The sequence below is a fragment of the Abrus precatorius genome, unplaced genomic scaffold (genome assembly GCF_003935025.1).
Source record: "Abrus precatorius isolate BTA unplaced genomic scaffold, Abrus_2018 Scaffold7, whole genome shotgun sequence".
Classification (NCBI taxonomy): domain Eukaryota; kingdom Viridiplantae; phylum Streptophyta; class Magnoliopsida; order Fabales; family Fabaceae; genus Abrus; species Abrus precatorius.
In genome coordinates, this window is record NW_020874417.1 from 30700910 (window position 1) to 30723324 (window position 22415).

The window sequence follows — 22415 nt, forward strand, 5'->3', positions numbered from 1 at the left end:
GACAGTAGAAGGACTTCATAATCTTCTTTTATTGCTTCTCAAAGAACCAAAGCCTCTAGGTAAACTTTCATTTTGACAGCCCAGAGATCATAATTTTTTCCATTAAAAACTGAAAGAATTGCTTGAGAAAAACTTGTTTCAAAATCCATTCTCAAGGTACCGTAAGAAAAAGGCTCTCGATACTAATTGTTATTTTTAAGGAATAAAGGCAGTAGCAAAAACAGAGAAAATAAAATACTGAAAGAGGAAGAATATATAAATTGAAATAAAATAAATCGTGAAAATTCTGCTTTATTCGACTGTCAATTGCAATACATTTATAATGCTTGCAGTAACAAAAAATTGACTAAGATAAAACTGAAATACTCTCTTCTAAAGTTTAGAAACAACTACTTTGACTGGAAAGACTTATTCAACAACTGATAGTAAAGGATAAAACAAATAAAATGTCACGTGCAGTTCAAAAACAAATATCTAACATAACTAGTTTCAAATTAACAATACAAAAGCTCTTACTCATTTTACAGTTCTTGTTGCCACCGAGACTATAATTTAATAACAACACAATTTACATAAACTCGGGATCCCCCATTCTCCACTCGAAACCCCCCTGTAGCATACATTTATTATCTTGGACGGCAGTAAAGCTGCTTTTATGTTGTGATTATCACTGTCACCTAGATAGTCAGATCATGAATCAGCCACAAATTTAGTCTTCAGGGGCTTGGTTGTTATGTCAATAAGGATGGTTGCATGAGCTGCCCACTCGTCAATCAATCATCAGTCAAGTTTACCCCTGAGCAAAATTACTTAAAGCTTCTCTCCCTTCTCTTTGCCAGAAAAACCTGTGAACCTTTGATGTCAAAATGAGCATACTAACTTGTTAACGGGATAACAAATATTTCAACCCAAAAATAATCTTTAACCAAAAAGTTCAAAAAATCAACCACAGAAAATATCAAGTCAAGAATCCTCTGGCCTTGTCTCTTTTAGACAATAGTCGTTGCAAATATTTACCAACAGAAGTTTATTAATTTGATTGTATAGTGAAGCAGTGTGAGAACTAAATCAGAAGCTGAATGGCAATTACATTCTAGTGCATAATAAAATGGGGAACAATGAATATTATAAGTACATCACAAAACACTTTTTATAGGTAAACAAAAATCTTGTGAATTACCAAAATGGGAGTTTACGATTATGAATCTGTTTGGAAGAGTTTATGTATAATTTATAAAAAAGAGCTTATGACTCTCATATGTTATTTTCAGTTTATTTCAATAAACTTTTTGGTATAACTTCTCAAAATAAATTGTTTTCAGCATATCTTAATAAGTTTCATCATCAAGTTTACGACATGAACAATTATTTTAAAAAAATTATTGAATAAATGCTTAATTAAACACTAGTCTCATACGCATCCTATATCTTACCAATCTATTAGTCCACTGATCATCCAGTGTAGTTTGAGAATCATTCTAATAAAGCAATTCCAGGTTCCTGCAGAATATAAAGCATAATCATATTCCTCTTAGACATGGATATAAGTTCCTTTAAACTTAAAACTATGTATCCTGTCTAAAACTTCTGAGAAAAGACATGAACAGGTAGGCAAATACCACATAAAGTATGTTGGCTAAATAGTTACAAAAGCTGAAAAAACCATTTACTGTATTGTAAAGTATAAACTTACATGAAATCATTAAATGTCATCACAAGTCCACAACAACACCACCTTTACAGCATGATTCAACTAGCCTAACATGCTGTACTGGAGATCCATTACTAACTTCCAAATTTGGCAGACCACCTAAATACAGTAGAAGCAAAGCCAGAAATGTTGTTGAAGGGAACAAACGATTGAAGCATAAATAAATATGCAGATATATATTCATATCAATAGTCTTGTACTGTAAAAGTTCCTCAACATTAAAAAATATCCAACATTATAACCTTATGACAAGCTCTTTTATGGTTTATTTCAGTAAGCTTCATGGTTAAGTTTATGATAAAACCTCTCACGTCACAAACTAATTAAATAAGCAATTAACTAAGTTGTTTAGCCAAATACACCCTATGTATGGGTAGTACAGTGAAACTGATGAACTTAGTTCATATCCAATATACAGTACAAAATATAATAACAGCTTTATCAATTGCATGCATCAATTTGGCTCACAGATCAAGAACCAAAACCAGAAAGTCCACATCACCAGAGCGTACAGAAAGAAATGACAAGCTACCACTATAAACACCAGATTGCTACCAAACAAGCATGATGGATACTTATGCATGTCTGACATCACATAATAAGATAATCCAACAATATTTTATCAGCCACTTTGTTAAATTTCTGCAGAGTCCACTATAGTTTGGCATGAGCACTGAAGTCTTACTAGTACAATAAACCAACAACTAAATTAAGAAGACGAACAAATTTGAAGTGAGCACCTTGATGTGAAATAGGCCACAACAATTAGACTCTAATAATGTCGTAGAGAATTCTACACTCTTACTTAACTCACAAGAAATTCCTACAACTGATTAGTTAATTCCAGGAACCAACAAAAGAACACAAACACACATGTAGACAGAACATTCAAAGCCTTCTCTCACATTCATTATGCATACCTCCCTTATGACTCAACTCTGATGGCCCTCTCATATTCACCTGGCCCACAATTTAACCTCTGCTTTCCACATACTCACCCTCTGTTAGTGATATGTCCAAAAAGGATCCTACTACAGATCTCATAGAAAAAAGCATAAAATATGTTGGCTAAATGGTCATGGAAACTGAAAATAAAAATGAATTATTATTTTGGTAGATGGAAACTTACATGGAATCATTAAACGCCATCATAACAGCGCCTCTACAACATGTTTCACAGCATTATGGCATCACATATCCAAATGCCAAAATAAATACCTAGCCAATTTATTGTGTCACTTTGATCGGGTAACCTTTGATATGCTTTTTCGCCTCTTTAAATACTCGTCCATCAGCTTGATATGTGTATATTTATTTAAACTAATTCCTTTCTTCTCTGTCTCTTGAAATAGTTTCATTGCCTCCTTGTACTTTCCCTGAGTACACAGATTGCTTATTTGCTCTGAGTATATCATATCATCTGAATCATGCTCCTGGGATGTATCATGAGTTTTCACGTGTTGCTCTGTCTCTAAAAGTTTTGGCATGAATTTCTCTGCTTCCTCGGTCCTACCAGCAAGAGCAAGCGCACTAACAATGGCAATATGAGTAAAGTGGTCAGGCTCCAATTTTTTTTCCTTCATTTCAGTCACAAGTTCAAACGCTTCCTCAAGTCTCCCTTCTTTGCAAAGGTAGGATATCAACGTGTTGTATGTGACCACATCTATGGGCTTCTCTTCAGTGATCCATGTGTTAAAAAGTTTAAAAGCTTTCTCCAGCATGCCCTCTCTACAAAGTCCCCGAAGAAGAATGTTACATGTAAAGATATCTGGTTTGAACGAGTTCTCTGCCATTTTGTTATAGAACTGAAGTGCTTTGTCTACCATTCCCTCACAGAAGTAACCGTGAATAATTATGTTACAGGTAGTCGTGTCTGGGACCAAACCCTTCTGTGAGAGCTCATTCAATTTATCCATTGCTTGTTCAGTTTTTCCAGACAGGCATAACCCTTTGATTATAGTGTTATAAGTGACAACACTAGGAACAATTCCTCTCTCGTTCATCTCATCCCAGAGCTTCAAAGCTCTGCCTGCTTGATCATCCTTAAAGAATCCCATGATGAGAGTTCCATAGGTCACCTCATCAAGGATATAACCTCGCTTCCTGGCCTTGACAATCAACATATATGCCTCTTCCAGCTTCCTCTCCTCACACAGAGTGTGCAATAAGGTGTTAAGAGTAAAAGTATCTGGTTTCAGCCCCTTCCTTCCGATCTCATCCATCATCCTAAATGCTTCTCCGAGCCTTCCAGCCTTACAATAACCGTTAATCATAGTATTATAAGTAAAACAGTCAGGAGAAACCCCACTTTCCACCATCCTCGTCACAATATCGCCCGCCCGATCAATCTTACCTTCCTTACAGAACCACTTAACCATTATATTATGGGTGACGGCATTTGGCTCAACTCCCCTCGTCTTCATTTCCTCAACTAACCTATTCGCCTCTGCACTTCCCTGCCACCCAAAACACCCATCAATCAAAGTATTATAAGTAACAACATCAGGCATCACTTTCAAACTCTCCATCTCATCCTTAAGCCCCATAGCCTCATCAATCTTCCCCTCATCACACAACCCCCTCAACATCGTATTATAAGTCCAAACATCAGGCAGCAAGCCATTTCTGGTCATCAACTCAACAACCTCAGAAGCCTCCTTCAACCACTTCAACCTGCAATACCCACGAACCAATATATTATAGGTAGTCCTATCGGGAATCAAGCCACTATTCTTCATCTCCTGTAACACTTCCCTCACCTTATTAAACTGACCCTTCTTACACAATGCATTCAAAAGGGTATTATAAGTGACATTATCAGGGAAGCAGCCAAACTCACCCATTCGATTCCTCAAAGCAAGAGCATCATCGAGCCTGTTCTCAGAGCAATACCCATACATCAAAATGTTGAAGGTGTTGGTGTTGGGTTTGACACCCAGTTGAATAGCATCATGGAAAACCTGGGAGGAGAAGAGAATGGAGTGAGAGGAAGAGAAAGAGGAGCGAACGAGGGATTTAAGAAGGGTATTGCAGGTGAGAAGATTGGGAGCGAAACGAAGTCGTTTCATCTTTAAGAAAAGTTGAAAAGCGAGGTGGGGTTGTTTGGCGTGAGCGTAAGCGGCGAGGGAAGTGTCGAGGACGGGTTTGGAGAGGGAGCGATCGGGGCGGAGGAGGAAGCGGTGGAGGGAGTGGTGGCGATCGGAGGAGATGAAGGAGAGGAGAAGGTTCTTGGCGTCGGAGAATTTGCGGCGGGAGAAGAGGGGAGGGAGGAGAGTGAGGAGTGGTTGTGGAGAGGAAGAAAGGGAAGAGGGAGCGTTTGTATGGAACCAATTGAAGAAAGAGATGAGAGTGGTAGGGTGAGAGTGAAGGGGCTTCCATGAGAGGATTCTCAGAATGAGAGAGAGAGTGAGGTGTGGAATGAAGCGTTCGAGTTTCTGTGGTTCAAATGTGTTCTTCGATAGGATCGTTGAGGTTATGCTTTGAAGCACTTCTTCCTCGCTCCGAGCATTAGGATTCGAGGTTTCCATTATTTAGGGTTTTGTAATTTGTTTCCAGAAGAAGGAACCAATTAAGCTTTCCACTCCACCCACCATCATTTCCGTTCCGTTCCGTTCATCAAGCTCCACGCGCGTCCCAGATTACCCTTTTTTAAATAAACCAAAATATATATTATTTAATGTTATTAATATATTAAATTCTCTAATATTGTGTTATTTTTAATAAAAAAAAACACTGTGTATACTTTTTTATTCAGTATTTTTTCACTACGCGTTCAAAATATGATAATTTTTCATTACCATTAATGAAAATGATAATGAAGTCACGTACTTACTTCCGTAATTTGTTAACGATATTGAGATATCAAAATATTTGATATATTAATTGGTACATTAGAACTAATTTGATGAAGACAAAAAATGTTAAGGAAAACTTCAATGATTCACTTGAGTCTGTTAAATGTCATAGCCATGTTTTTGTTTTAGATAATTTGAACGTTAAAAAAAATTTACAAATGAAACTTGAGTGATAAAATACGTCACTGGTACCGTGGATTGACGAAGGAATTAATAAATAATAAGTATATATTAAAAGTCATGTTAAAATTTATTAAAAATATAAAAAAAAAATTAGATGTTTTTGACAACGTTTTATTTTGAATTTCTTAAACATTGGTTAACATTATTCTTACAGAAAAACTTAAATTATATATATATAAGATCATTTGTTACTATATGGTTACCCTAATTTAATTCAAAGCATTGAATTTAGTCATTCTTTGTTAATCAATTATTTATCATTCATGGTTAGTTAATATTATCTAAATACTTAATTGTCTTACTTTTTAAAATGAATTTTAAAATAACTCAAAACTCACACTTTAATACTAAATTTTAGTTCAATTACTCACAACTACTTATTATATTATCATTACATTATTATCCCTCAGCTGTTTTTATTTATTTATTATTATTATTAGTTGTTATTATTATTGTTATTGCTATCAAAATAAGTAATACTGATTGTAATCATTATTTTATTTATTTCTTATAAAATTTCATAGTGCATTTTATATATTTTTTAAATATTTGTCATTATTTTCTATAATTTAGTAAAAAAAATATATAGAATTTTTTAAATTTACTCTTAATTTTATATTTTTTAAAAGTATAAGAAGACCTATTACCATTATCACCATCTCACCAATCAAGTTCAAATACAGAGCCAGTTATTTGTGCAGTTTGAACATAAAATGTAGTATAAGTATTTGAAAATTAAATATCTATCACTACATATTAAACCTATTTTTATTCTTAAATGACGGAATTTTTAAAATTATTTCAAATAAAAATATATTTAAGAACTATTGTTTTTGTTGTGTCATGTATATAATTTTTATAACAAACATTTAATTCTTTCAATACAATTTAAATTTGAAATGTGAATTTTAAATTTTGCAATTTTAGAAAAAAATATTTTTAATTTAATCACACTAAGATAATAAAATACCTATTAATAATAAAAAGAATATGTTTCAATTTGTAAAACAATAAATTTAAAAATAAAATCATAAAACTAATTTTTTCAGAATTATAAAATTTAAAACTGCAAGTAAATAGTATATAAAATTAAGGAATACTTCAATAATTAATTTTATATTCATTAAATATCTTATTAAAGTAAGATTTAAAATAAAATTTAACTTATCTTTTTAAAATTTTAAATAAATTAAACAAGAGCTTATAAAAAATCTACAATAAAATTTAAAAAATATATGTTACTTTAATTTATAAAAAAATTTATTAACTTTTTATAATAATTATTTTTTATAAAAGTATCGCTAAAAATTTATCTAAACAAAACCAAATCTATTTGAATATAAAATGTTTTTAATAACAAAATACCGATAATAATAATAATAATAATAATAAGAGAATAAAAATGACAAACCCATATCTCATGCACATCACATGTGGACAAATAATAAAATATTTAATTTTATTTTCTTGGAATTGTTTTTCAATGTATCAAAGACGAAGAGAACCAGTTATTCTCTCTCATATTATCCCTTTCTCTCTCTAAGATCGCGCTGAGTGGCATAGCCAATGGAAGCCGTGAAGGAACCGAAGGTGGTGACTCTGAAGCCAATCGAAGCCACTCCGTCAACCTTCCAAAACTACGGTCAGGTAGTCGAGGTTTCCCCGGACGGGCAGGAATTCGGTCCACACGATGCTCAACTCGACCTCAGCCATGGAACTCCCAGGTTTCATTTTTGAATCAACCTTAAAAGCATGCAAATTCAAATTGCGGTTAGATTCCTTAAAATTGAGTTCCAATTATTAGAATTAGTGTGAATTTGACAGGTTCTACATTATGCATCTTGAAAATCGCCCGCTTAAGTTTTCCAGTATTACACATCATGCAAGTGTGACTCAGTGCCTTGGGTCTATTGGTGGTCATGTTTGGTATCTTGGAGTGGCCAAGTCATCCATTGTTGATTCAAATGATGAGTCAGGCAAGAAGATTGTGCAATCACGTTGCGGTCATTCCTATGTGCCTCCTGACATTGAGGATGTCCAAGTTTTCAAGGTTGCAGGTTCCAAATTTCTTAAGCTTAGTCGCGGAACATGGCATGCTGGCCCTCTATTTAAGGCAGATACGATGGATTTTTACAATCTAGAACTGAGCAATACAAACGTAAGTTTCTCGCCTGAATAATTACATTCATGCAAAGGGTAGATTTTATTCATTTTTCTTTTATGTGTTTTAGTGGATGTTGCTCTGTTTTGTATGGCCTTTTATTTATTTATGTGCAGGTGATTGATCATACGACACACAACTTTAAGACGAACGACGGAGTGATATTTTCAATTGATGAGTAACTTTATAGTTTTATGATTATCTAGGTACCAGCATTTCAATTTATTATGTATGCTGTATATCGCTAAATTGACAAATGTCAGTTTATTTCTGGGAGCTTCAGAGTTGTGCTTCATTTGGTGCCTTAAGTCCAAATTTACATTTCACTTGTATAAATTGTTCTCCAACGAGTTGCAGTTCACGTAAACAACGGAGGTGAAATTACCACTTTTCTTATTTGCATTTTTCTACATGTTCCAAACGAGATCTCTAATAGCTATTATTATAGTAAATGAGGAATGCGGAAAAAGAAGGTGCATGGCTGAGTGCATTATGATCTAAGGCTACTAATGAGAATGTGAATAATCTAATGGCTAGTATTGGTTCATTTCGCCGCTTGCAATCATCTACTCCTCTTATTGGGTCATTTCTATACATAAATAACACATTTGTTACACTTGAGTTGGGAAAATAAAATAGATGGTCGTATGGGGTTGTAAAACTCTTGATAATTGAAAGTGGTGCTCACAAAGGTAAAACTTTTGGACAAGGCTTTTGGGGGGAAGAAAATTGTTTGTTGCTTGCACGTCATTTAACCTTGATTCTGCCAGGAAGGCGAAGAACTTATACGAAGCAAACAATACTCACTAAGTTTATACATCAAAAAAATTCGAACGGGTACTTCTCAAAATTGTTAAACTAGCATTTACAAAATACGAGATTACACAGATTTTGTTCAATGAGGTGAACTTGCTCTATCTTAAACATATGGGATATATAATTATTTGAACCTTCTTAGAATTGCTGCTTTAGTTGGTAACGCCTCCATAACGATTGTCAAAACTCGCCCCCCATCAACTGCAAATTAAGAAATTGACATAGGACTTCTTAATTCATTACGAGATTTCTTATATTCAAAACTGAAGAGTATGTGATTTTTCAAGTGCCAAGGGGGTTAATATCAAACTTCTGAAACGTATCAGTAGTCACCTTGAATATATCTCCAAACATCCCCATGGGGTTCCTTCGCTGTACTCCGTAGAACTTCTCCGCAATATCATCTAGCATCTGAATCACAGTTTGTCACGTCAAATGCAGCACATAGTTTGAATTTTAGTTTCATACAAAGACATAAATAGTCACAAGATAATAACACAAAACTGGTCAGAATTTTCATAGAAAAATACGCATACGCCACATCTTTGTGGGTATATTTGCTAATTGCGATCTACGCACAACAGAAGAAAATAAAGCATATAAAGTGTGGTTAGTTAGCTGACCTCATTGAACGCAGGTTCCCTGTCAATAAATGGCTTAAAATTTGTTCGCAACATATTAAAAAGGGGCAAAGCATCTCTCTCCAACCTGCAGAAAAAAAATCGTTGGCATGCAACATAATGGGAGCTCCAAATATTTGCTGTTATTACAATAGAAAACTCTTCTTCACATTAAAGACATATCATATCAATCAAGTATCCTTGCTAAAGGTGTCTCCTATGTAATTTCATATATCACGTTACCACGAGCACTTTGCTTCACTTATATCAAAGTGGTAACTAATTTGATACGTGTCTATCTTTCCTTACAGCAGACTAAGGTGCTTAATTTTATTCAGCTTTATTTCCTTTATCCAGAGGAAAAGAGCCATGTATTTACAACACAATTAACGTCCTCATATAAGTGAAGTTTTCATATCCTGTATGTAATAAATGAAATTTGAAAGCAAACAATCAGTACTCTTTAAAAAATCATAGTGTTTCCAGTCCCTTCAAATCTAAGTAAAATGTCCCTTTACCACACATTTGGAACAGAAATTAATCAATTTATTGGTTGAACAAAATAGTAAACTTACGTTTGCAAAAGATAGTTAATGAACTGCATCAACTCTGTCTTAGGAAACTCAATCTCAGATGATTCAACTTGCTTCTTTACCTCCTCCATTAGTATGTTTGCATCTTTCAAATTGCGTGAAGATAAGTACCTATCATGCAAGAAATGAGCAAATCCTCATTTTAAAAACTTGTTGAAATGTGCGTGGAATTACAGATGAAAGACATTAATCAAACAAAACAAGGGTTTTAAATTTAACAAGTACGTCAACATGACTAACATCAATGGAAGCATGTCTTTACCCATCAATTGTCACCAAGGATGCCCCTTACAGGGCCTTAGTAGAGAAGTCTTTGGGCGTAATCATGCATGCATCAATGAAGATTAGTACAAGACAGCTGAAGCAAAATTATTCTTAATTATCACCAAAAGATAGCCAAACAGGGAGGATAGCTTAAGACTGATTCTATTATATTATTTCTTTTTAAGTTTTTATGTACAAGAAATAATATCCTAATCCTGCATTCTGTGATCTGATTGGAAGTGTTTGTTTGACAATGAACACTTGGTGCAAATACATACTGCAATAAACAAAAGGTATTTAAGCCAAGTTATAAAATGCATTCTTAAACAACAAATCTTTATGCTGAGAATATCTGCACATTTTACAGTTGTAATGCAATAAGCAAAGACATAAATTTCATCGTAGCATAAATGGTTACTTAGGCATCATAAGCATCTTGCACAACCCGTAGTGAGAAAATATTAAATAATATAGACAAGGAATCTCGAGAAAATTGTGTTCTAAAATGCTACCTTAAAACTGCCCGTGCAATGGCCAAATCATCTTCACCAGGATAACACTACAATATTTGAATAATATATCAGTTGAACTGTTCCAAAACTATGCCAAAATTACAAAAGGAATGCCTCAGTTACCTCCTCCAATTTTTCAGTTTGAGAATTACTTAATAACGTAAAGAATGAACCATGGCATAAATAAAATTGTTTGGCATGCCTCCACAGAATTTTGTAAAATTGAGCCAAATATCAAGGAATAAAAGAGCTAGGAAGCTGACCTTGCCCAAAAAACTCACTAGAGTAGAAGCAAATTTCTTAGGATTATTTCCTCTCACAAAATGATATGTCACTTTAGCCATATCCTGCATGTAAAAATATGTTGATATTCATTCACCACAAACAACGGTCATAATAGTTTCAAGGGAAAGTGAAGCTTTTAATAGCAAAAAGCCATTTCCATATCAGCATGAGAATTCATAGAGAATATCTGCTCCAAACAATCCATGCAAAAATATACTATATTTCTTCATTTTCTCTTCAACTTAAAGAGTATATTAAATTTTATGTTTGCCTTGCCTTAGTCTCGTGTAAACTGACACATCTTCAACGCAACCAAGAGTATAAGATTAAAAAGAGTTGCTGTCCTCTTCCCAAAAAAGAAATGTATCATATACTCTTGTGGCTCTTCAAGAAAGATTGGCTTTGTTGCAGGTTTGGGCTTTTTATTCAAAATCAGTTTTTTTTTTTTGTGCTGCACAGTGGAATAAAATTATCCCACTGATTCTAAACGCAAGATTGTGTGATCTCTCACCAGATTAACTTTTAGACAGTGATTGGGATAATTCAGAATCTCAAAAATAACAAATCCTTACAATCTTGTGAGTAAGCTCACAATTTCAACTTCCATGATTTAAACAGCTACCCAATTTCATTAGCAAACATGACTAAAAACTCTTCCCATTAATACCCCAAATGCTCCCTCATAGAACTTTTATCAAACCCTTCAAATTCAAAACCTTATACAGCACCAAAACACAATTCCACCCAGGAAAACCCTAAATTTAACCAATTAGGTCAACATTTGTTTGTTTACTTTAATTAGTAAAATGTTGAAACAGAAACAGAACTTTACATATCTACATTACTGTGTTTTCCTTCTACCAAAAAAACAGGAAAAGAGAAAGTTCATACAGATGCTGGTCAAAGAAAAGCTTGAAACAAACCCTAGAGTATATTGATTTGAGAGAAGCAACAATGAAGATGTACTTGGCACGCAATTGTGGAACTTACCACTTCAGGACTTTCAGAAAATATGTATTCAGCTAGCATGATGTGCAGCTCTGGAGATCCATTACTGTTTGCTCCATTTTCAGCAGACCACCTGGATATTATTCAGGGGAAAACAATAATTGACACACACTTGCAAAGAAAAGAGAGGGAGCTTGGTAAATTTAAAATATAATCTAGAATATTTGAATTTATGTTAAATCTCACTTGATAGCAGCTTTTAAGAATGAGGAGCAACCCTCAACACGTATCTTTGCATTTCCAATATTTTCAGAAAGCTGCTGCATGTCATCGACATCCCACAGGTGTGGCGGCAATGGAACCCGAGGAAATGATGTGTAGATTTTCTTGAGTCGACCTAATATTAAAATTTACAAGTAATTAGTTATAATAAGGACCATTTTATGATTAAATACTACAAAAATCCAATCAGAAGAGTGAATGTTTATGCAAGTACATGATCATTACCAGATTAAAAATTTCCCATGCAATTCAGAACAAACTAAGAATAACTTATACTGCATCACAAATAAACACAAAAAGAAAACTGCTGATAAAAATATAGCTGTAAACAACAGGATAAAATCGCACCAAGAATTTCTTCATCATAAGGAATTTTCCCTTTCCCTAATGTCTCCACAAACATTAAAGCTAGCTCTGCTCCACAGGTAACCTTAGATAAAGAGAAGATATGTGTTAAACTTTTCTGTTGCTAGTCTAGTGTACCATACATTTTATCACAAATATAAATATTTTATAACCAGAAATGCATTTTAAAAACAATGCAATCAGAAAATTTTTAACAACTCATACTTTCAGGCGTCTCAGATTGGCAAATACCTCGTGTAGATAGTACTCATAGTAGAACTGAAGAAGTAGCCAATCAATTTAAATCACAAGCACAACTCATATTACAGATAACAAGGAAAAGTGTTACAAAGATATATCGTCATTGAAGCCATCACCACCAACCCACCCCCACCCCCTGAGAAAAAAAAAACGGTTGCTAGTAACAGGGAAACAATGAACAATCTAGTAATTACTCCTATATGTCAGTCAGAACAAAGATCATAAAGATGACAAGAGTATAAAAATGTAAAACCTGCCCATGAGACAATTGTATGCATGCTCCTGAATGTAGGATATCTAATGCTTCAGAGTACCTCTCAGCAGATACATATCTGCAGCAAAATGTGTATGCTACATCAATGTCTACAACTCATCTGATAATTATGCATTACTGAATGCAATTGTTGAACAAAATAATGAATCTTGACAAATTTTTTTCCGAGGTTCATATAATTTTAAAAATCACAGATCAATGGATGATAACAGGAAATTACATTTTATAGATAAATAAATTTAAATAGAGAAGAAAAAAAGAGATGTTCCAAGAGCAGAGGGTAAGATATAAAAGAAACCAGAAAAAACAAAAACTAGAATAAATAAGGAACACACAAGAAGTAAGCGAAGTTAGCTGATCTATTTATATTTAACCAAAAAAAACCTTTATAACAGCCATTGGCAAAGCCCTGCAGAGAAATCATCTTAAGGACCAGTATGACACACTATAGTAGGGAGACAAAAAAAAATATTATTCTTGAAAATGCCAGCAATCCTCTCCAACTATAGCACCAAATAACAACATATGTTTGCCTTCTTTACTTGTAAAACTCTAAATCCGGCCAAACTCAGTATTCACCAAAAATACCAAGTCAACACTGCACAACATTACATTATCCAGCTCCAAAAAATAGCAACATGAAAAGTTGTGGTATCTTCATTCTCTATACTAAATCCTCACACATTAATGTTAAAATTGTCCTTCTCAGGAACTGCAAACAATGAACTATACCGTGATGTTTTACTCGTCTGTCATCCCCAGTTCGTAACATTTTACTATATGAGCTAATTTCACGAAGTATGCACTTGTAGACAAAAGAAAATAGCTGCGGAAAAATTAATTACCTGAGATTTAAAATAGCATTTCACATTGAAGATCAAATGAAAGAATAAATCACAGATAATGTGCATTCTCTTGAAGAACAAGTAACAGCAAGAAACTGTATGAACCTGGCACTAGTGGATTTGTACATTTGTTGAGCTCCATAATAGTTTCCCTCGTTCACAACCTTCTCCAACTTTTCAATATTCTGCATTTCCCAACCCGAGCAACAACATATTTGATGAAAAATAAAACAAAATAAAATTGAACACTTCAAAGACGCATCAAAACGAAGAATAGAAAACTCTCCTGCGAGCTCGTTTTAAAAAGTTTTTTACAATTTGAAATGAAAAACTCAAACCTCACCAAATATATATATATATATACACACACACACACACACACAAGCATTAATTTTCATATGAAATAATCTAAGAACCATCATCAATCCATCATGCAAGAATGAAAACATAAATTTTCAGCCAATGCCACGTTGAACGTCGCGGAAAATGAGAAAACCGTTCATGAGAAAACAAAAATTAACCATACAGTTCATTTATTATTAAAAATAAAATAAAATTCTCGTTCGGTTTAGAAGAATCTGGAAAACGAAGACGCAAAATTGATGGATCGTAAATTTTGTGTACCTCTTGAGCGGGAGGTAGTTCGACTCTTCTGGATCTCGCTCGCGACATGACGACGAAGCTCTCTTCGTGCTGTTGCAAATGAAAAATATAAAAATTGCGAGGACAGTGCAAAAAGGAAAATGCTCTATTTATAGAAGGACTGGTAAGAGAGTTTTGATTTTCTATAGGGACTAAATTGAAAACCAAAAATTTGTCGTAACAACCTAGGCATTTTCAGATTTTTTAAGGTTAGGGATAAGGAACAGGAAGACTGTGAGGGGAATGGGTAGCAAAGGGTTGCTCCGAGGAGCTTCGTTATCGTTGGCACGTGCAACTGCAAATGCAGTGTGGCATAGAAACAGTTTCTTCCCAACGTTAACGGTTAGCGTTAGCCGTAAGTTGTTCGAGTTTCGGAGCTTTTCATCTACTACTACTCGCTCTTCTCTTCAACCTCCAGATGTGTCTCGTTTGGCAAAAACAGCTCAAATTTCTCTCACCCCAGACGAGGTATTTCTTTATTTTCTGTTTTTTCATTTTCTCTTTTCGAATACTGATTATAGTTTTGTTTCAGGTTGAAGAAATTGCTCCAAAAATTCAACAGGTGATAGACTGGTAAATCAAAACCTTTCTATTTTGAAGATTTTGCTTGTTAGGAGGCCTAACATTTTGTTTCTAACTTGAATTTATGGTCTATAATATATGTTGCTGAAATTAATATATGCTTGTAGTGAACCTAATCTTTAAAATTTGAATTGATTTCCTGACTTATCTTGTATGCCAGGTTTGGACAGCTTCAAGGTGTCGATGTCCAAAGTGTTGAACCCTCCATAAGAGCAGGTTCTCTATAAACTGTTGCTATCACTTTCATTTTATCAATGATTTCATATGAACCTTGCTGTTGAAATGCAAAAACGAGTTATGTTTATCATGGGGACTGGGGAGGGTTTTCTGAAATTGTCCTATTTTGTTGTAATTTGTGATTGCATTGAACTCATTCATGTACTGAAAATGCATGGTAGTATCTATTCATTGAGATATGCCAGTGCTATTGATATGTCAAAGTGATTCTCAATTAATGCGTCTCTGTACTAATTTTTTATTCCAAAGTACATGGGTTGTTTTACATAACTGGCAGAAAGCATCATTTGCTCGTTGGTTTGGATTCACATTTTTATTTGCTAATTTTTTCTTTCATGTTATCTGTAGAGACTGAAAACAATTTGCGTGATAATGTTCCTGAAACATTTGAACATAGGTGAGTGAGTTGTTCATTATTTGTCAATTGGACATAATTGGAAAGTTGATGGTGCTAACTGAGTAGTATATACATGACAGGGATGCCATGATCGATTCTGTTCCCAGCTATGAGGAGTCTTACATTAAAGTTCCGAGGGTCTTAAGCATGGACTGAAATTGCTTAGATGACTTATTTGGTATAAGGAAACACATCAAGATTGTGTTATTTTGTACTTTGAATTTCTTGGGTCGTTATGCGTCCAATTCTTAATTTCATCATAAAATTGGAATTGTTGTGATTAAGACTTTCTTTTAAGATAATTTTACGCTTTTCTTGTAATGATTGGAGATCCTCTTTTTAAAGTTAGCTTTTTTTGCGCATTAGAACATGAGGATCTTGTAATCGGCTATAGGGTAGGATTTGTTGCTTAACACACTTTTTATTATCTCTATGGATGACTTCTAATCCATGGCTGGAGTACAAAATGAAAAACAAAGTGCATTATAAATGTCTTAAGGTTTCTGTTTATGTCCTTCAAATGTTTATTGGATACCAACGCGTGTTATTTTGAGTGAAAGGGGCTTAATCTCGTAAAGATATAGTTTGAACCATAGCTTAGAATACGAATTAAATAAAGAAAAGATAGAATTGGGACATAAGAAATTAAATACAAAAAGGTGAAAATATAGTGCAAAGAAACATTTAAGTCTTTTTGAATTATAATTATTATTACAGTAATTTATAATACGATAATGACCAAAATAATTCAAAGTATAATAACTTGTAATCACAAAATTACAAAAGAAAACATACTTACGTTATTGAGTATTACCAGATTGGGCCTTAATTTGGTGCAATCAAAGAACATCGGTTGGGGCTGAATCTTGGTTTGACAAAAAAAAAAAGGATAAAATGAAAGGGTTGAATCTTGCGATCAATTTTGGGAATTTCACTACGGCTGAGGCTCATGAGTAAGTGGGCTCTGTTTTGATCAGCTTGGCCTTTGGGCTTTTTTTTGTAGTGAAAATTTTAAAACACTGAGCCTTTGATTATTAAAAATTTAAAAAAAAAATAATTTCAATTTTTGGAGTTGAATTAAACATTTACTTATAGTAATATTTTATTTTAAAAGAAATATTAATTATATTTTATAATTTTAATATAATTTTTACAAAAAATTATGTAATTTTTTTACGATTAATTTATATTAAAAACTAAAATAATATTATTTAATAAAATAAAAAAAGTAATAAAATATTTTAAAATTCTAAATTCTATAGAATCATGTGTCCATACAATCTCCATCGTTAATTTAAAGATGTACTGAATCTGTAACTAGCACCGATATTGGTGTTATCGCATCACGGTCCCCGTGTTATTGAAGTTAGTTCAGATCCAGAGTCAAGCGATCGTAACGTAAGAGTAGCAATGCGTTAGTCACCCCAATTCTAATTTATGGCACACACGCGTAGATGTAAAGTTTTCAATGTCAACGATGCTCTTAACAGCGAGGCTTCTGAAAATAATATATTTAAATAATATATTTTAAAAAAATTTCTTATAACTACATGTTATAGTATTCGTAAATTTTAAAAAATATTATATATATATATATATATATATAAATTAATAATTATGATTTTTTAATATATTAAAAATAAATAATATTCATATTTTTTTAATAAACCTCTAATTCTATTATCTAATAATATATAATTAACGATAATAACTACTGCACATAAAAATAATATAAAATACCCGTGTTATAAAGCATCATAGACATTACCTTTATACTTTTATTTAGTTTTTGGTCAGAGTCATTGTGGACTGAAGGCACAAAGACCCAGAGGCCCAGATACTTAGCAGTTAAGAGCTAATGTTCCTCATGGCCCAATGGCCCATTATATCACAACCCCAGAGAATATTCCAAAAATTTAGTTCTCGGTCAATAATTCTTCTGGTTTAGGAAGTTGGTACGTGACTCAGCAATTTAATCAGTGTAAGTTAAAGTTAGGGTTTGCAAACTTAATTTAAAATAATATTGATTTGACAAATTTTATTTTTATTTCATTTTTTTTTACAAAGAAAATTGATTTCATTTTCCCATGATTACTTATTGATTATAGATGATTCTTCTAGAACCATTGTCCAATACAAATTTCACATTGTTATAATCTAGGAATTCACAGAAACAACATACTAGACGAGCTGACATTCCCAGGCAACAACAGAATGATTAAGTTGTGCATAAAGCCATCTAGAGCCTGTAATATTGTTAGATATATAATATAAATGAGGAAATATCTTCCCAAATTTAAAAATTTTTATCCTAGTCTTTTATTTAACTTATATTTAACAATTTATAATTTATTACTTTATTGATTATTAGATGCAAATTAAATAAAAAGTTAAAATTAAACAAAAAAAAATTATACTTATACTATACTAGTATAAGAAAATTATTTTTTAATATAAATATTTATATATTTTCAACTAATAATTTAATTTTTTGGGACTGTCACAGACAAATCCTCTATGACTGATTAATCTAGAGTTCAATCCTTACTGCTATACTGTTATATAGTCTGTTCTTTAAGCCCAAAAAAACACTGAAAATAAAGAGTATGTTATAAACATAATATGAAATAATCTTCGGCTAAATTCTAAAGTTGTTGAAACATATTCTTAATGATCTTCAACTGTCCAATGAGGTTTAAATTATATTTTTTATTTTCAAAAGATCTAAGAACATGGTTAAATAACTTTATTAAAAAAATTGTCAAAATAAAAATGAACAGTACATTACACGAGTTAGATGCTACAACGTAGAGTAAAAATCCTTCTCCACAGATATTTTGGGTGTCTCAAAAATCATAAACTACATATTTTGGGTGCCTCAGGGTGTTCCTATATATAATTAATCTTGATAAAAAAGAGACTTTAGTGACTGCAGATATTTCAAGTGCAAGTGTGTGCTCCAAAGTTTCGGATCATCACTATAGCTGGTAGTGCTACTGAATTGTCCCCTTCAAGAGTTCGTTGTGATGATCCGGCAAATTCTTAAAAGGAAAAAAACCTAACATCGTGAGCCTTTTTTGTTTGTCAGAACTAACATAATGAGCTGAACATATGAAATTAAAACTTAGTTCGTTTTGGTTCCTTACTTGGCCCGATACTGTATTATAGAGTCCAACCCTATCCGTTCCTAACTACAGATTGCGTGACCTTTACAGCATGTGGTGTAGCTCACTACGATCCATGACCATGTGGTGTACCTGAATTCTAACTCCATGCAACATCTTACTGAATAAATAAAGTAGTTTCGTCCTCTTTTTCATAGTTTAGTAGTAATTTAAAGAAGTATAAAATGTAAGGATTAAAGTTTAAACTCTGTCACGTATAAAAGTTCCTATAAAATTATTTGTTCATTCTTTTAACTGTGGGAGTAATTGATTTATGAAATGATACAAGTAGAGAAATAATGACAAAGTACTTCTTTTTTTTTACACACTCGTTATTAACTAAAATTTATTAAAAATTTTAAAAATATGAAAAAAATAAAATAAAATTATAAGTGAAAAAAATGAGATTCATTGTTGCTTGCATTTCTCTCTCAAAGTTTCTATATGAGCATAGGATTTAAACTCCTAGTGGATCGATGTCATAAACCAATTACCTACGTATAAATAATTTTATATTAACAACACTCCTTTTACTTCAATAAGGATGTCTTTGTCTACCCTCTTTCGTCGTTGCTCAAAAAAGTTCCAGTAGTATATTTTCTCCACATAAATAGACCATCAGTGATAATGCACCTTGGGGATTGAAAAAATGGACAATTATATATTGCCATAAAGTGCACGATAGCTATCCACTTGATCACAAAGCAATATGGAAGTCCTGAGAGCGAAACGTCAATAGAAAAACACCAAAATCACACCCAAATATGGCTTAATAGATCTCAGGAGAAAAAGAAAATACGCGACAGAATCGCATGAAAGGTGTATGATCTACCGTATTATATTAACCAGGTAAATTTAATTTGAAAGATATTATTACATTTACACCAAGAATTTACCTAATGAATTTAATTGGAAAAAAAACATCACATAAAAAGCGACGAAAAAGATTATGGCGGTGTACAAATGCACGTGTAAATGCTGAGAACCATAAAATGGAGTGTAGAACATAGATTTGGTTGGCAATAACTTAGTGGGGGAGTAAGTGGAAGGTTATATGGCTAAAATTTATCCATAGCCATTATAACATTTAAAAATTGCAGTTCCTGACTTAGTTATATATGTTGAAAGTGATTGTCATGATGTTACGAGAAAATTTTGGAGAAATAATGATGCTTTGTTTTCGCGCCAAATCAGTTTGTCTTTTACATTATGGGGAAAATGTCAACGTGCGTTATATACGCGTCATAGTCAGAGATAGTGTGGCTTCTAAAACCTCTTATGTAAACGAAAAAGACAACATCTGTACAAAAATTCTCGTGAGGGACTATGACTAAACAGTAAATTAATGGAAAATATAAGAAAATTACATAGAAACTTCATAAATGTAATGACGACTATAAGGTGGATTTATCAAAATGTAAATTCAATTTTAGAAAATTACGATAAAATTAAGCTGTAATTCAATAGTTTATACAAAAAAACTCTACCAAAAAAATTGATGTGGGATTATTTACAAAATTATATAAGTTTAGCATATTGCTATTTAAAATCAATTGAGCAAGTGAAGATAAATAATTTATCATGTTGGTAAGCGAACATTTTGGGTTAAAAAATGAACTTAATAAAGCTTTTCATGATTAAAAAGACGTTTAATATTTGAGAAGCTTTTTAAATTAGGTTTGAATAAATGTTTTCCTCTTGTAATTTTCAAAAACTACAATGGATGATCAATCACCCCATCGGCAGTTAGAGAAAACATTGTTTGTTCATTTTTCTCTTCTATATTCTTGGATATTCCTTCATCTTCTTCAAGTAATGTTGTATTATAAAGGCAAGAAAATGATTAAAAAAAGCGGAAGTATAAAATTCATGAGTATATAAACATCATTGTTAATTTTGATCAGCTATCAGTTGCTACAATGATAATTAATTACCAGCATATATCAACTTAGGAATAATAAATTATATATAGCTGATGATTAATTCATTTCATTTCACAAAAGTACTCATCAATCTATTGAAATTCACGATGATAGTCCAAATTATTCTAGTAACCATGCAAAAAACTATGCATTCAAATTTCAAATTCCAGAAATTAATTCATGACCGCAAAGCAGTAAACCTACTCTGAACCACTTTATGAAATAGAGGGAAAAAGACTCAACATCTTGTCAGCGTTCATTATTTGATTAGTTCTATATGTGCTTAATTAGCAGCCCAAACTCACGATTTCCAGAGTTTTTGTACATATTCTTTTTGCTTTGTCTTTATTATTATTATTATTATTATTAATTACCTTTTCCTTTCCTAAAAAAGAGAGATGGGCATTCAAGTTATATGACATGTATTTTCAAATTTTCATACTTTCAAGTCTAATTCGGGGACGGGTTTTCATGTTTCGATAAAATGAAACTTGAATTAGAGTTTGAAGAAGGGTACGTACTTACTAATCATGTGATTTATTCTTTAGAGTTACTTATCAAGCAAAGTTTTAACTCTTAAATATCATGATCAGTTCGACGCAATAGTTCGATTCCCTTCATACAAACCATATCTACCTCTCTAGGTTAAAAGCAAAATATATCAACAATAACCTTTACTTAATAAAAACAAAGTTTACAAATGCTCATGAGAGGGAAAGAGGAAGAACTTGGCATTGCAAACTGCACGTCAATATATTAAGATTTTCATTAGACATATATAAAGCAACTTTGAAAGCTTTAAGGCTAGCTAGCTCTAGCTACCTATCATGCATACACACCATCCATTTTTCTTTTTATATAATATATAACTTGATCATAGATAGTAATATTAATTCAATACCATACTTCCAAGATGAGTCACACATAGCTACTAGCTATATAGCTCCATGTGAATGCATTTACCCATGGTTGGTTTTGCCCCTTGAAGCCGATGGTAACCGATTGTTGCCACCGCTGCCACCACTTCCACCGCCGTAGCCGCCGCCACCAGAATTGCCTGACCCAGCTCCAGACCCATAACCACCACCACGAGCACCACCGCCACCAGACCCATATCCATATCCGGACCCAGACCCAGACCCAGACCCAAAACCATATCCATAGCCTCTAGCAAAACCCGTTGGAGAATGCCCTGAACCCGAACCATACCCATATCCACCACTGGGTCCGGAGCCCCATCCCCAGCTATAGTCCCAGTTTGGACCATGACCCGAACCACTAGCCCCCGTGGGGGTTCCAGACGGGGGTGCACCGCCACTTGCCATCTCCGACCCGAGCTTTCTTCCGCTGCCTCCGGCCGCCGCTGAAGTGATCATCAAAAAAAGAAAGAGAGGTAAGTGTTTGAGAGTGTAATTGTGTGATAGCATTGTGAGATATGCTATTATTAATAGCCTTTTTTTTTTTCGGAAAATGTTCTAGTTGGGGAAGAGAAGAAAGAGTGTGGTTATGTGATTTTT

General features: G+C 33.1%; 5 protein-coding genes across 11 annotated transcripts; 2 read left to right on the top strand and 3 right to left on the bottom strand.

The window, feature by feature from the left end:
* Positions 1 to 239: 239 nt before the first annotated feature.
* On the bottom strand, positions 240 to 5346 carry LOC113871288 (pentatricopeptide repeat-containing protein At2g16880). 7 transcript variants are annotated; one of them, XM_027508299.1, is made up of 5 exons: positions 2841 to 5328; positions 2632 to 2742; positions 1694 to 1810; positions 1434 to 1500; positions 458 to 845 (listed from the first exon to the last, which is right to left on the bottom strand). In XM_027508299.1, exon 1 carries the CDS (start codon positions 5236 to 5238, stop codon positions 2947 to 2949), a length of 2292 nt encoding a protein of 763 aa, XP_027364100.1. In that variant the 5' UTR covers positions 5239 to 5328; the 3' UTR covers positions 458 to 845; positions 1434 to 1500; positions 1694 to 1810; positions 2632 to 2742; positions 2841 to 2946. The 7 variants fall into 7 exon arrangements, with proteins under 7 accessions (XP_027364104.1, XP_027364099.1, XP_027364101.1 ...); XM_027508298.1 differs by lacking the exon at positions 2632 to 2742 and having other exon boundaries at positions 275 to 845; positions 2841 to 5335; XM_027508300.1 differs by having other exon boundaries at positions 399 to 853; positions 2632 to 5328.
* Positions 5347 to 7226: 1880 nt separating this feature from the next.
* LOC113872993 lies at positions 7227 to 8298 on the top strand. Its single transcript, XM_027510921.1, has 3 exons — positions 7227 to 7472; positions 7573 to 7906; positions 8026 to 8298. Exons 1-3 carry the CDS (start codon positions 7315 to 7317, stop codon positions 8089 to 8091), a joined length of 558 nt encoding a protein of 185 aa, XP_027366722.1. The 5' UTR covers positions 7227 to 7314; the 3' UTR covers positions 8092 to 8298.
* Positions 8299 to 8548: 250 nt separating this feature from the next.
* Positions 8549 to 14674, bottom strand: LOC113872757 (Golgi to ER traffic protein 4 homolog). The gene is made up of 12 exons (XM_027510559.1): positions 14579 to 14674; positions 14060 to 14139; positions 13089 to 13167; positions 12578 to 12659; positions 12194 to 12344; positions 11990 to 12080; positions 10978 to 11061; positions 10715 to 10761; positions 9921 to 10049; positions 9349 to 9433; positions 9059 to 9136; positions 8549 to 8926 (listed from the first exon to the last, which is right to left on the bottom strand). Exons 1-12 carry the CDS (start codon positions 14624 to 14626, stop codon positions 8906 to 8908), a joined length of 975 nt encoding a protein of 324 aa, XP_027366360.1. The 5' UTR covers positions 14627 to 14674; the 3' UTR covers positions 8549 to 8905.
* Positions 14675 to 14785: 111 nt separating this feature from the next.
* Positions 14786 to 16297, top strand: LOC113873238 (glutamyl-tRNA(Gln) amidotransferase subunit C, chloroplastic/mitochondrial). Its single transcript, XM_027511282.1, has 5 exons — positions 14786 to 15064; positions 15129 to 15169; positions 15339 to 15394; positions 15764 to 15812; positions 15893 to 16297. The coding sequence occupies exons 1-5, from the start codon at positions 14840 to 14842 to the stop codon at positions 15966 to 15968; spliced, it is 447 nt and encodes a 148-aa protein (XP_027367083.1). The 5' UTR covers positions 14786 to 14839; the 3' UTR covers positions 15969 to 16297.
* A 5389-nt stretch (positions 16298 to 21686) lies between these two features.
* On the bottom strand, positions 21687 to 22415 carry LOC113873398 (glycine-rich cell wall structural protein 2-like). The gene has a single exon (XM_027511499.1). The coding sequence runs from the start codon at positions 22323 to 22325 to the stop codon at positions 21858 to 21860; it is 468 nt and encodes a 155-aa protein (XP_027367300.1). The 5' UTR covers positions 22326 to 22415; the 3' UTR covers positions 21687 to 21857.

Bases quoted from the DNA above. Each gene is read 5' to 3' on its own strand.
- LOC113873398 (XM_027511499.1), bottom strand. From the start codon at position 22,325: ATGCTATCACACAATTACACTCTCAAACACTTACCTCTCTTTCTTTTT.
- LOC113873238 (XM_027511282.1), top strand. From the start codon at position 14,840: ATGGGTAGCAAAGGGTTGCTCCGAGGAGCTTCGTTATCGTTGGCACGT. The intron at 15,170-15,338 runs GTAAATCAAAAC...CTTGTATGCCAG, and splicing joins ATTCAACAGGTGATAGACTG to GTTTGGACAGCTTCAAGGTG. The intron at 15,813-15,892 runs GTGAGTGAGTTG...TATACATGACAG, and splicing joins CCTGAAACATTTGAACATAG to GGATGCCATGATCGATTCTG.
- LOC113872993 (XM_027510921.1), top strand. From the start codon at position 7,315: ATGGAAGCCGTGAAGGAACCGAAGGTGGTGACTCTGAAGCCAATCGAA. The intron at 7,473-7,572 runs GTTTCATTTTTG...TGAATTTGACAG, and splicing joins CTCAGCCATGGAACTCCCAG to GTTCTACATTATGCATCTTG. The intron at 7,907-8,025 runs GTAAGTTTCTCG...ATTTATGTGCAG, and splicing joins TAGAACTGAGCAATACAAAC to GTGATTGATCATACGACACA.
- LOC113872757 (XM_027510559.1), bottom strand. From the start codon at position 14,626: ATGTCGCGAGCGAGATCCAGAAGAGTCGAACTACCTCCCGCTCAAGAG. The intron at 14,140-14,578 runs GTACACAAAATT...TGGGAAATGCAG, and splicing joins AACTACCTCCCGCTCAAGAG to AATATTGAAAAGTTGGAGAA. The intron at 12,660-13,088 runs GTTTTACATTTT...TCTTTATCTAAG, and splicing joins TACAATTGTCTCATGGGCAG to GTTACCTGTGGAGCAGAGCT.
- LOC113871288 (XM_027508303.1), bottom strand. From the start codon at position 5,238: ATGGAAACCTCGAATCCTAATGCTCGGAGCGAGGAAGAAGTGCTTCAA.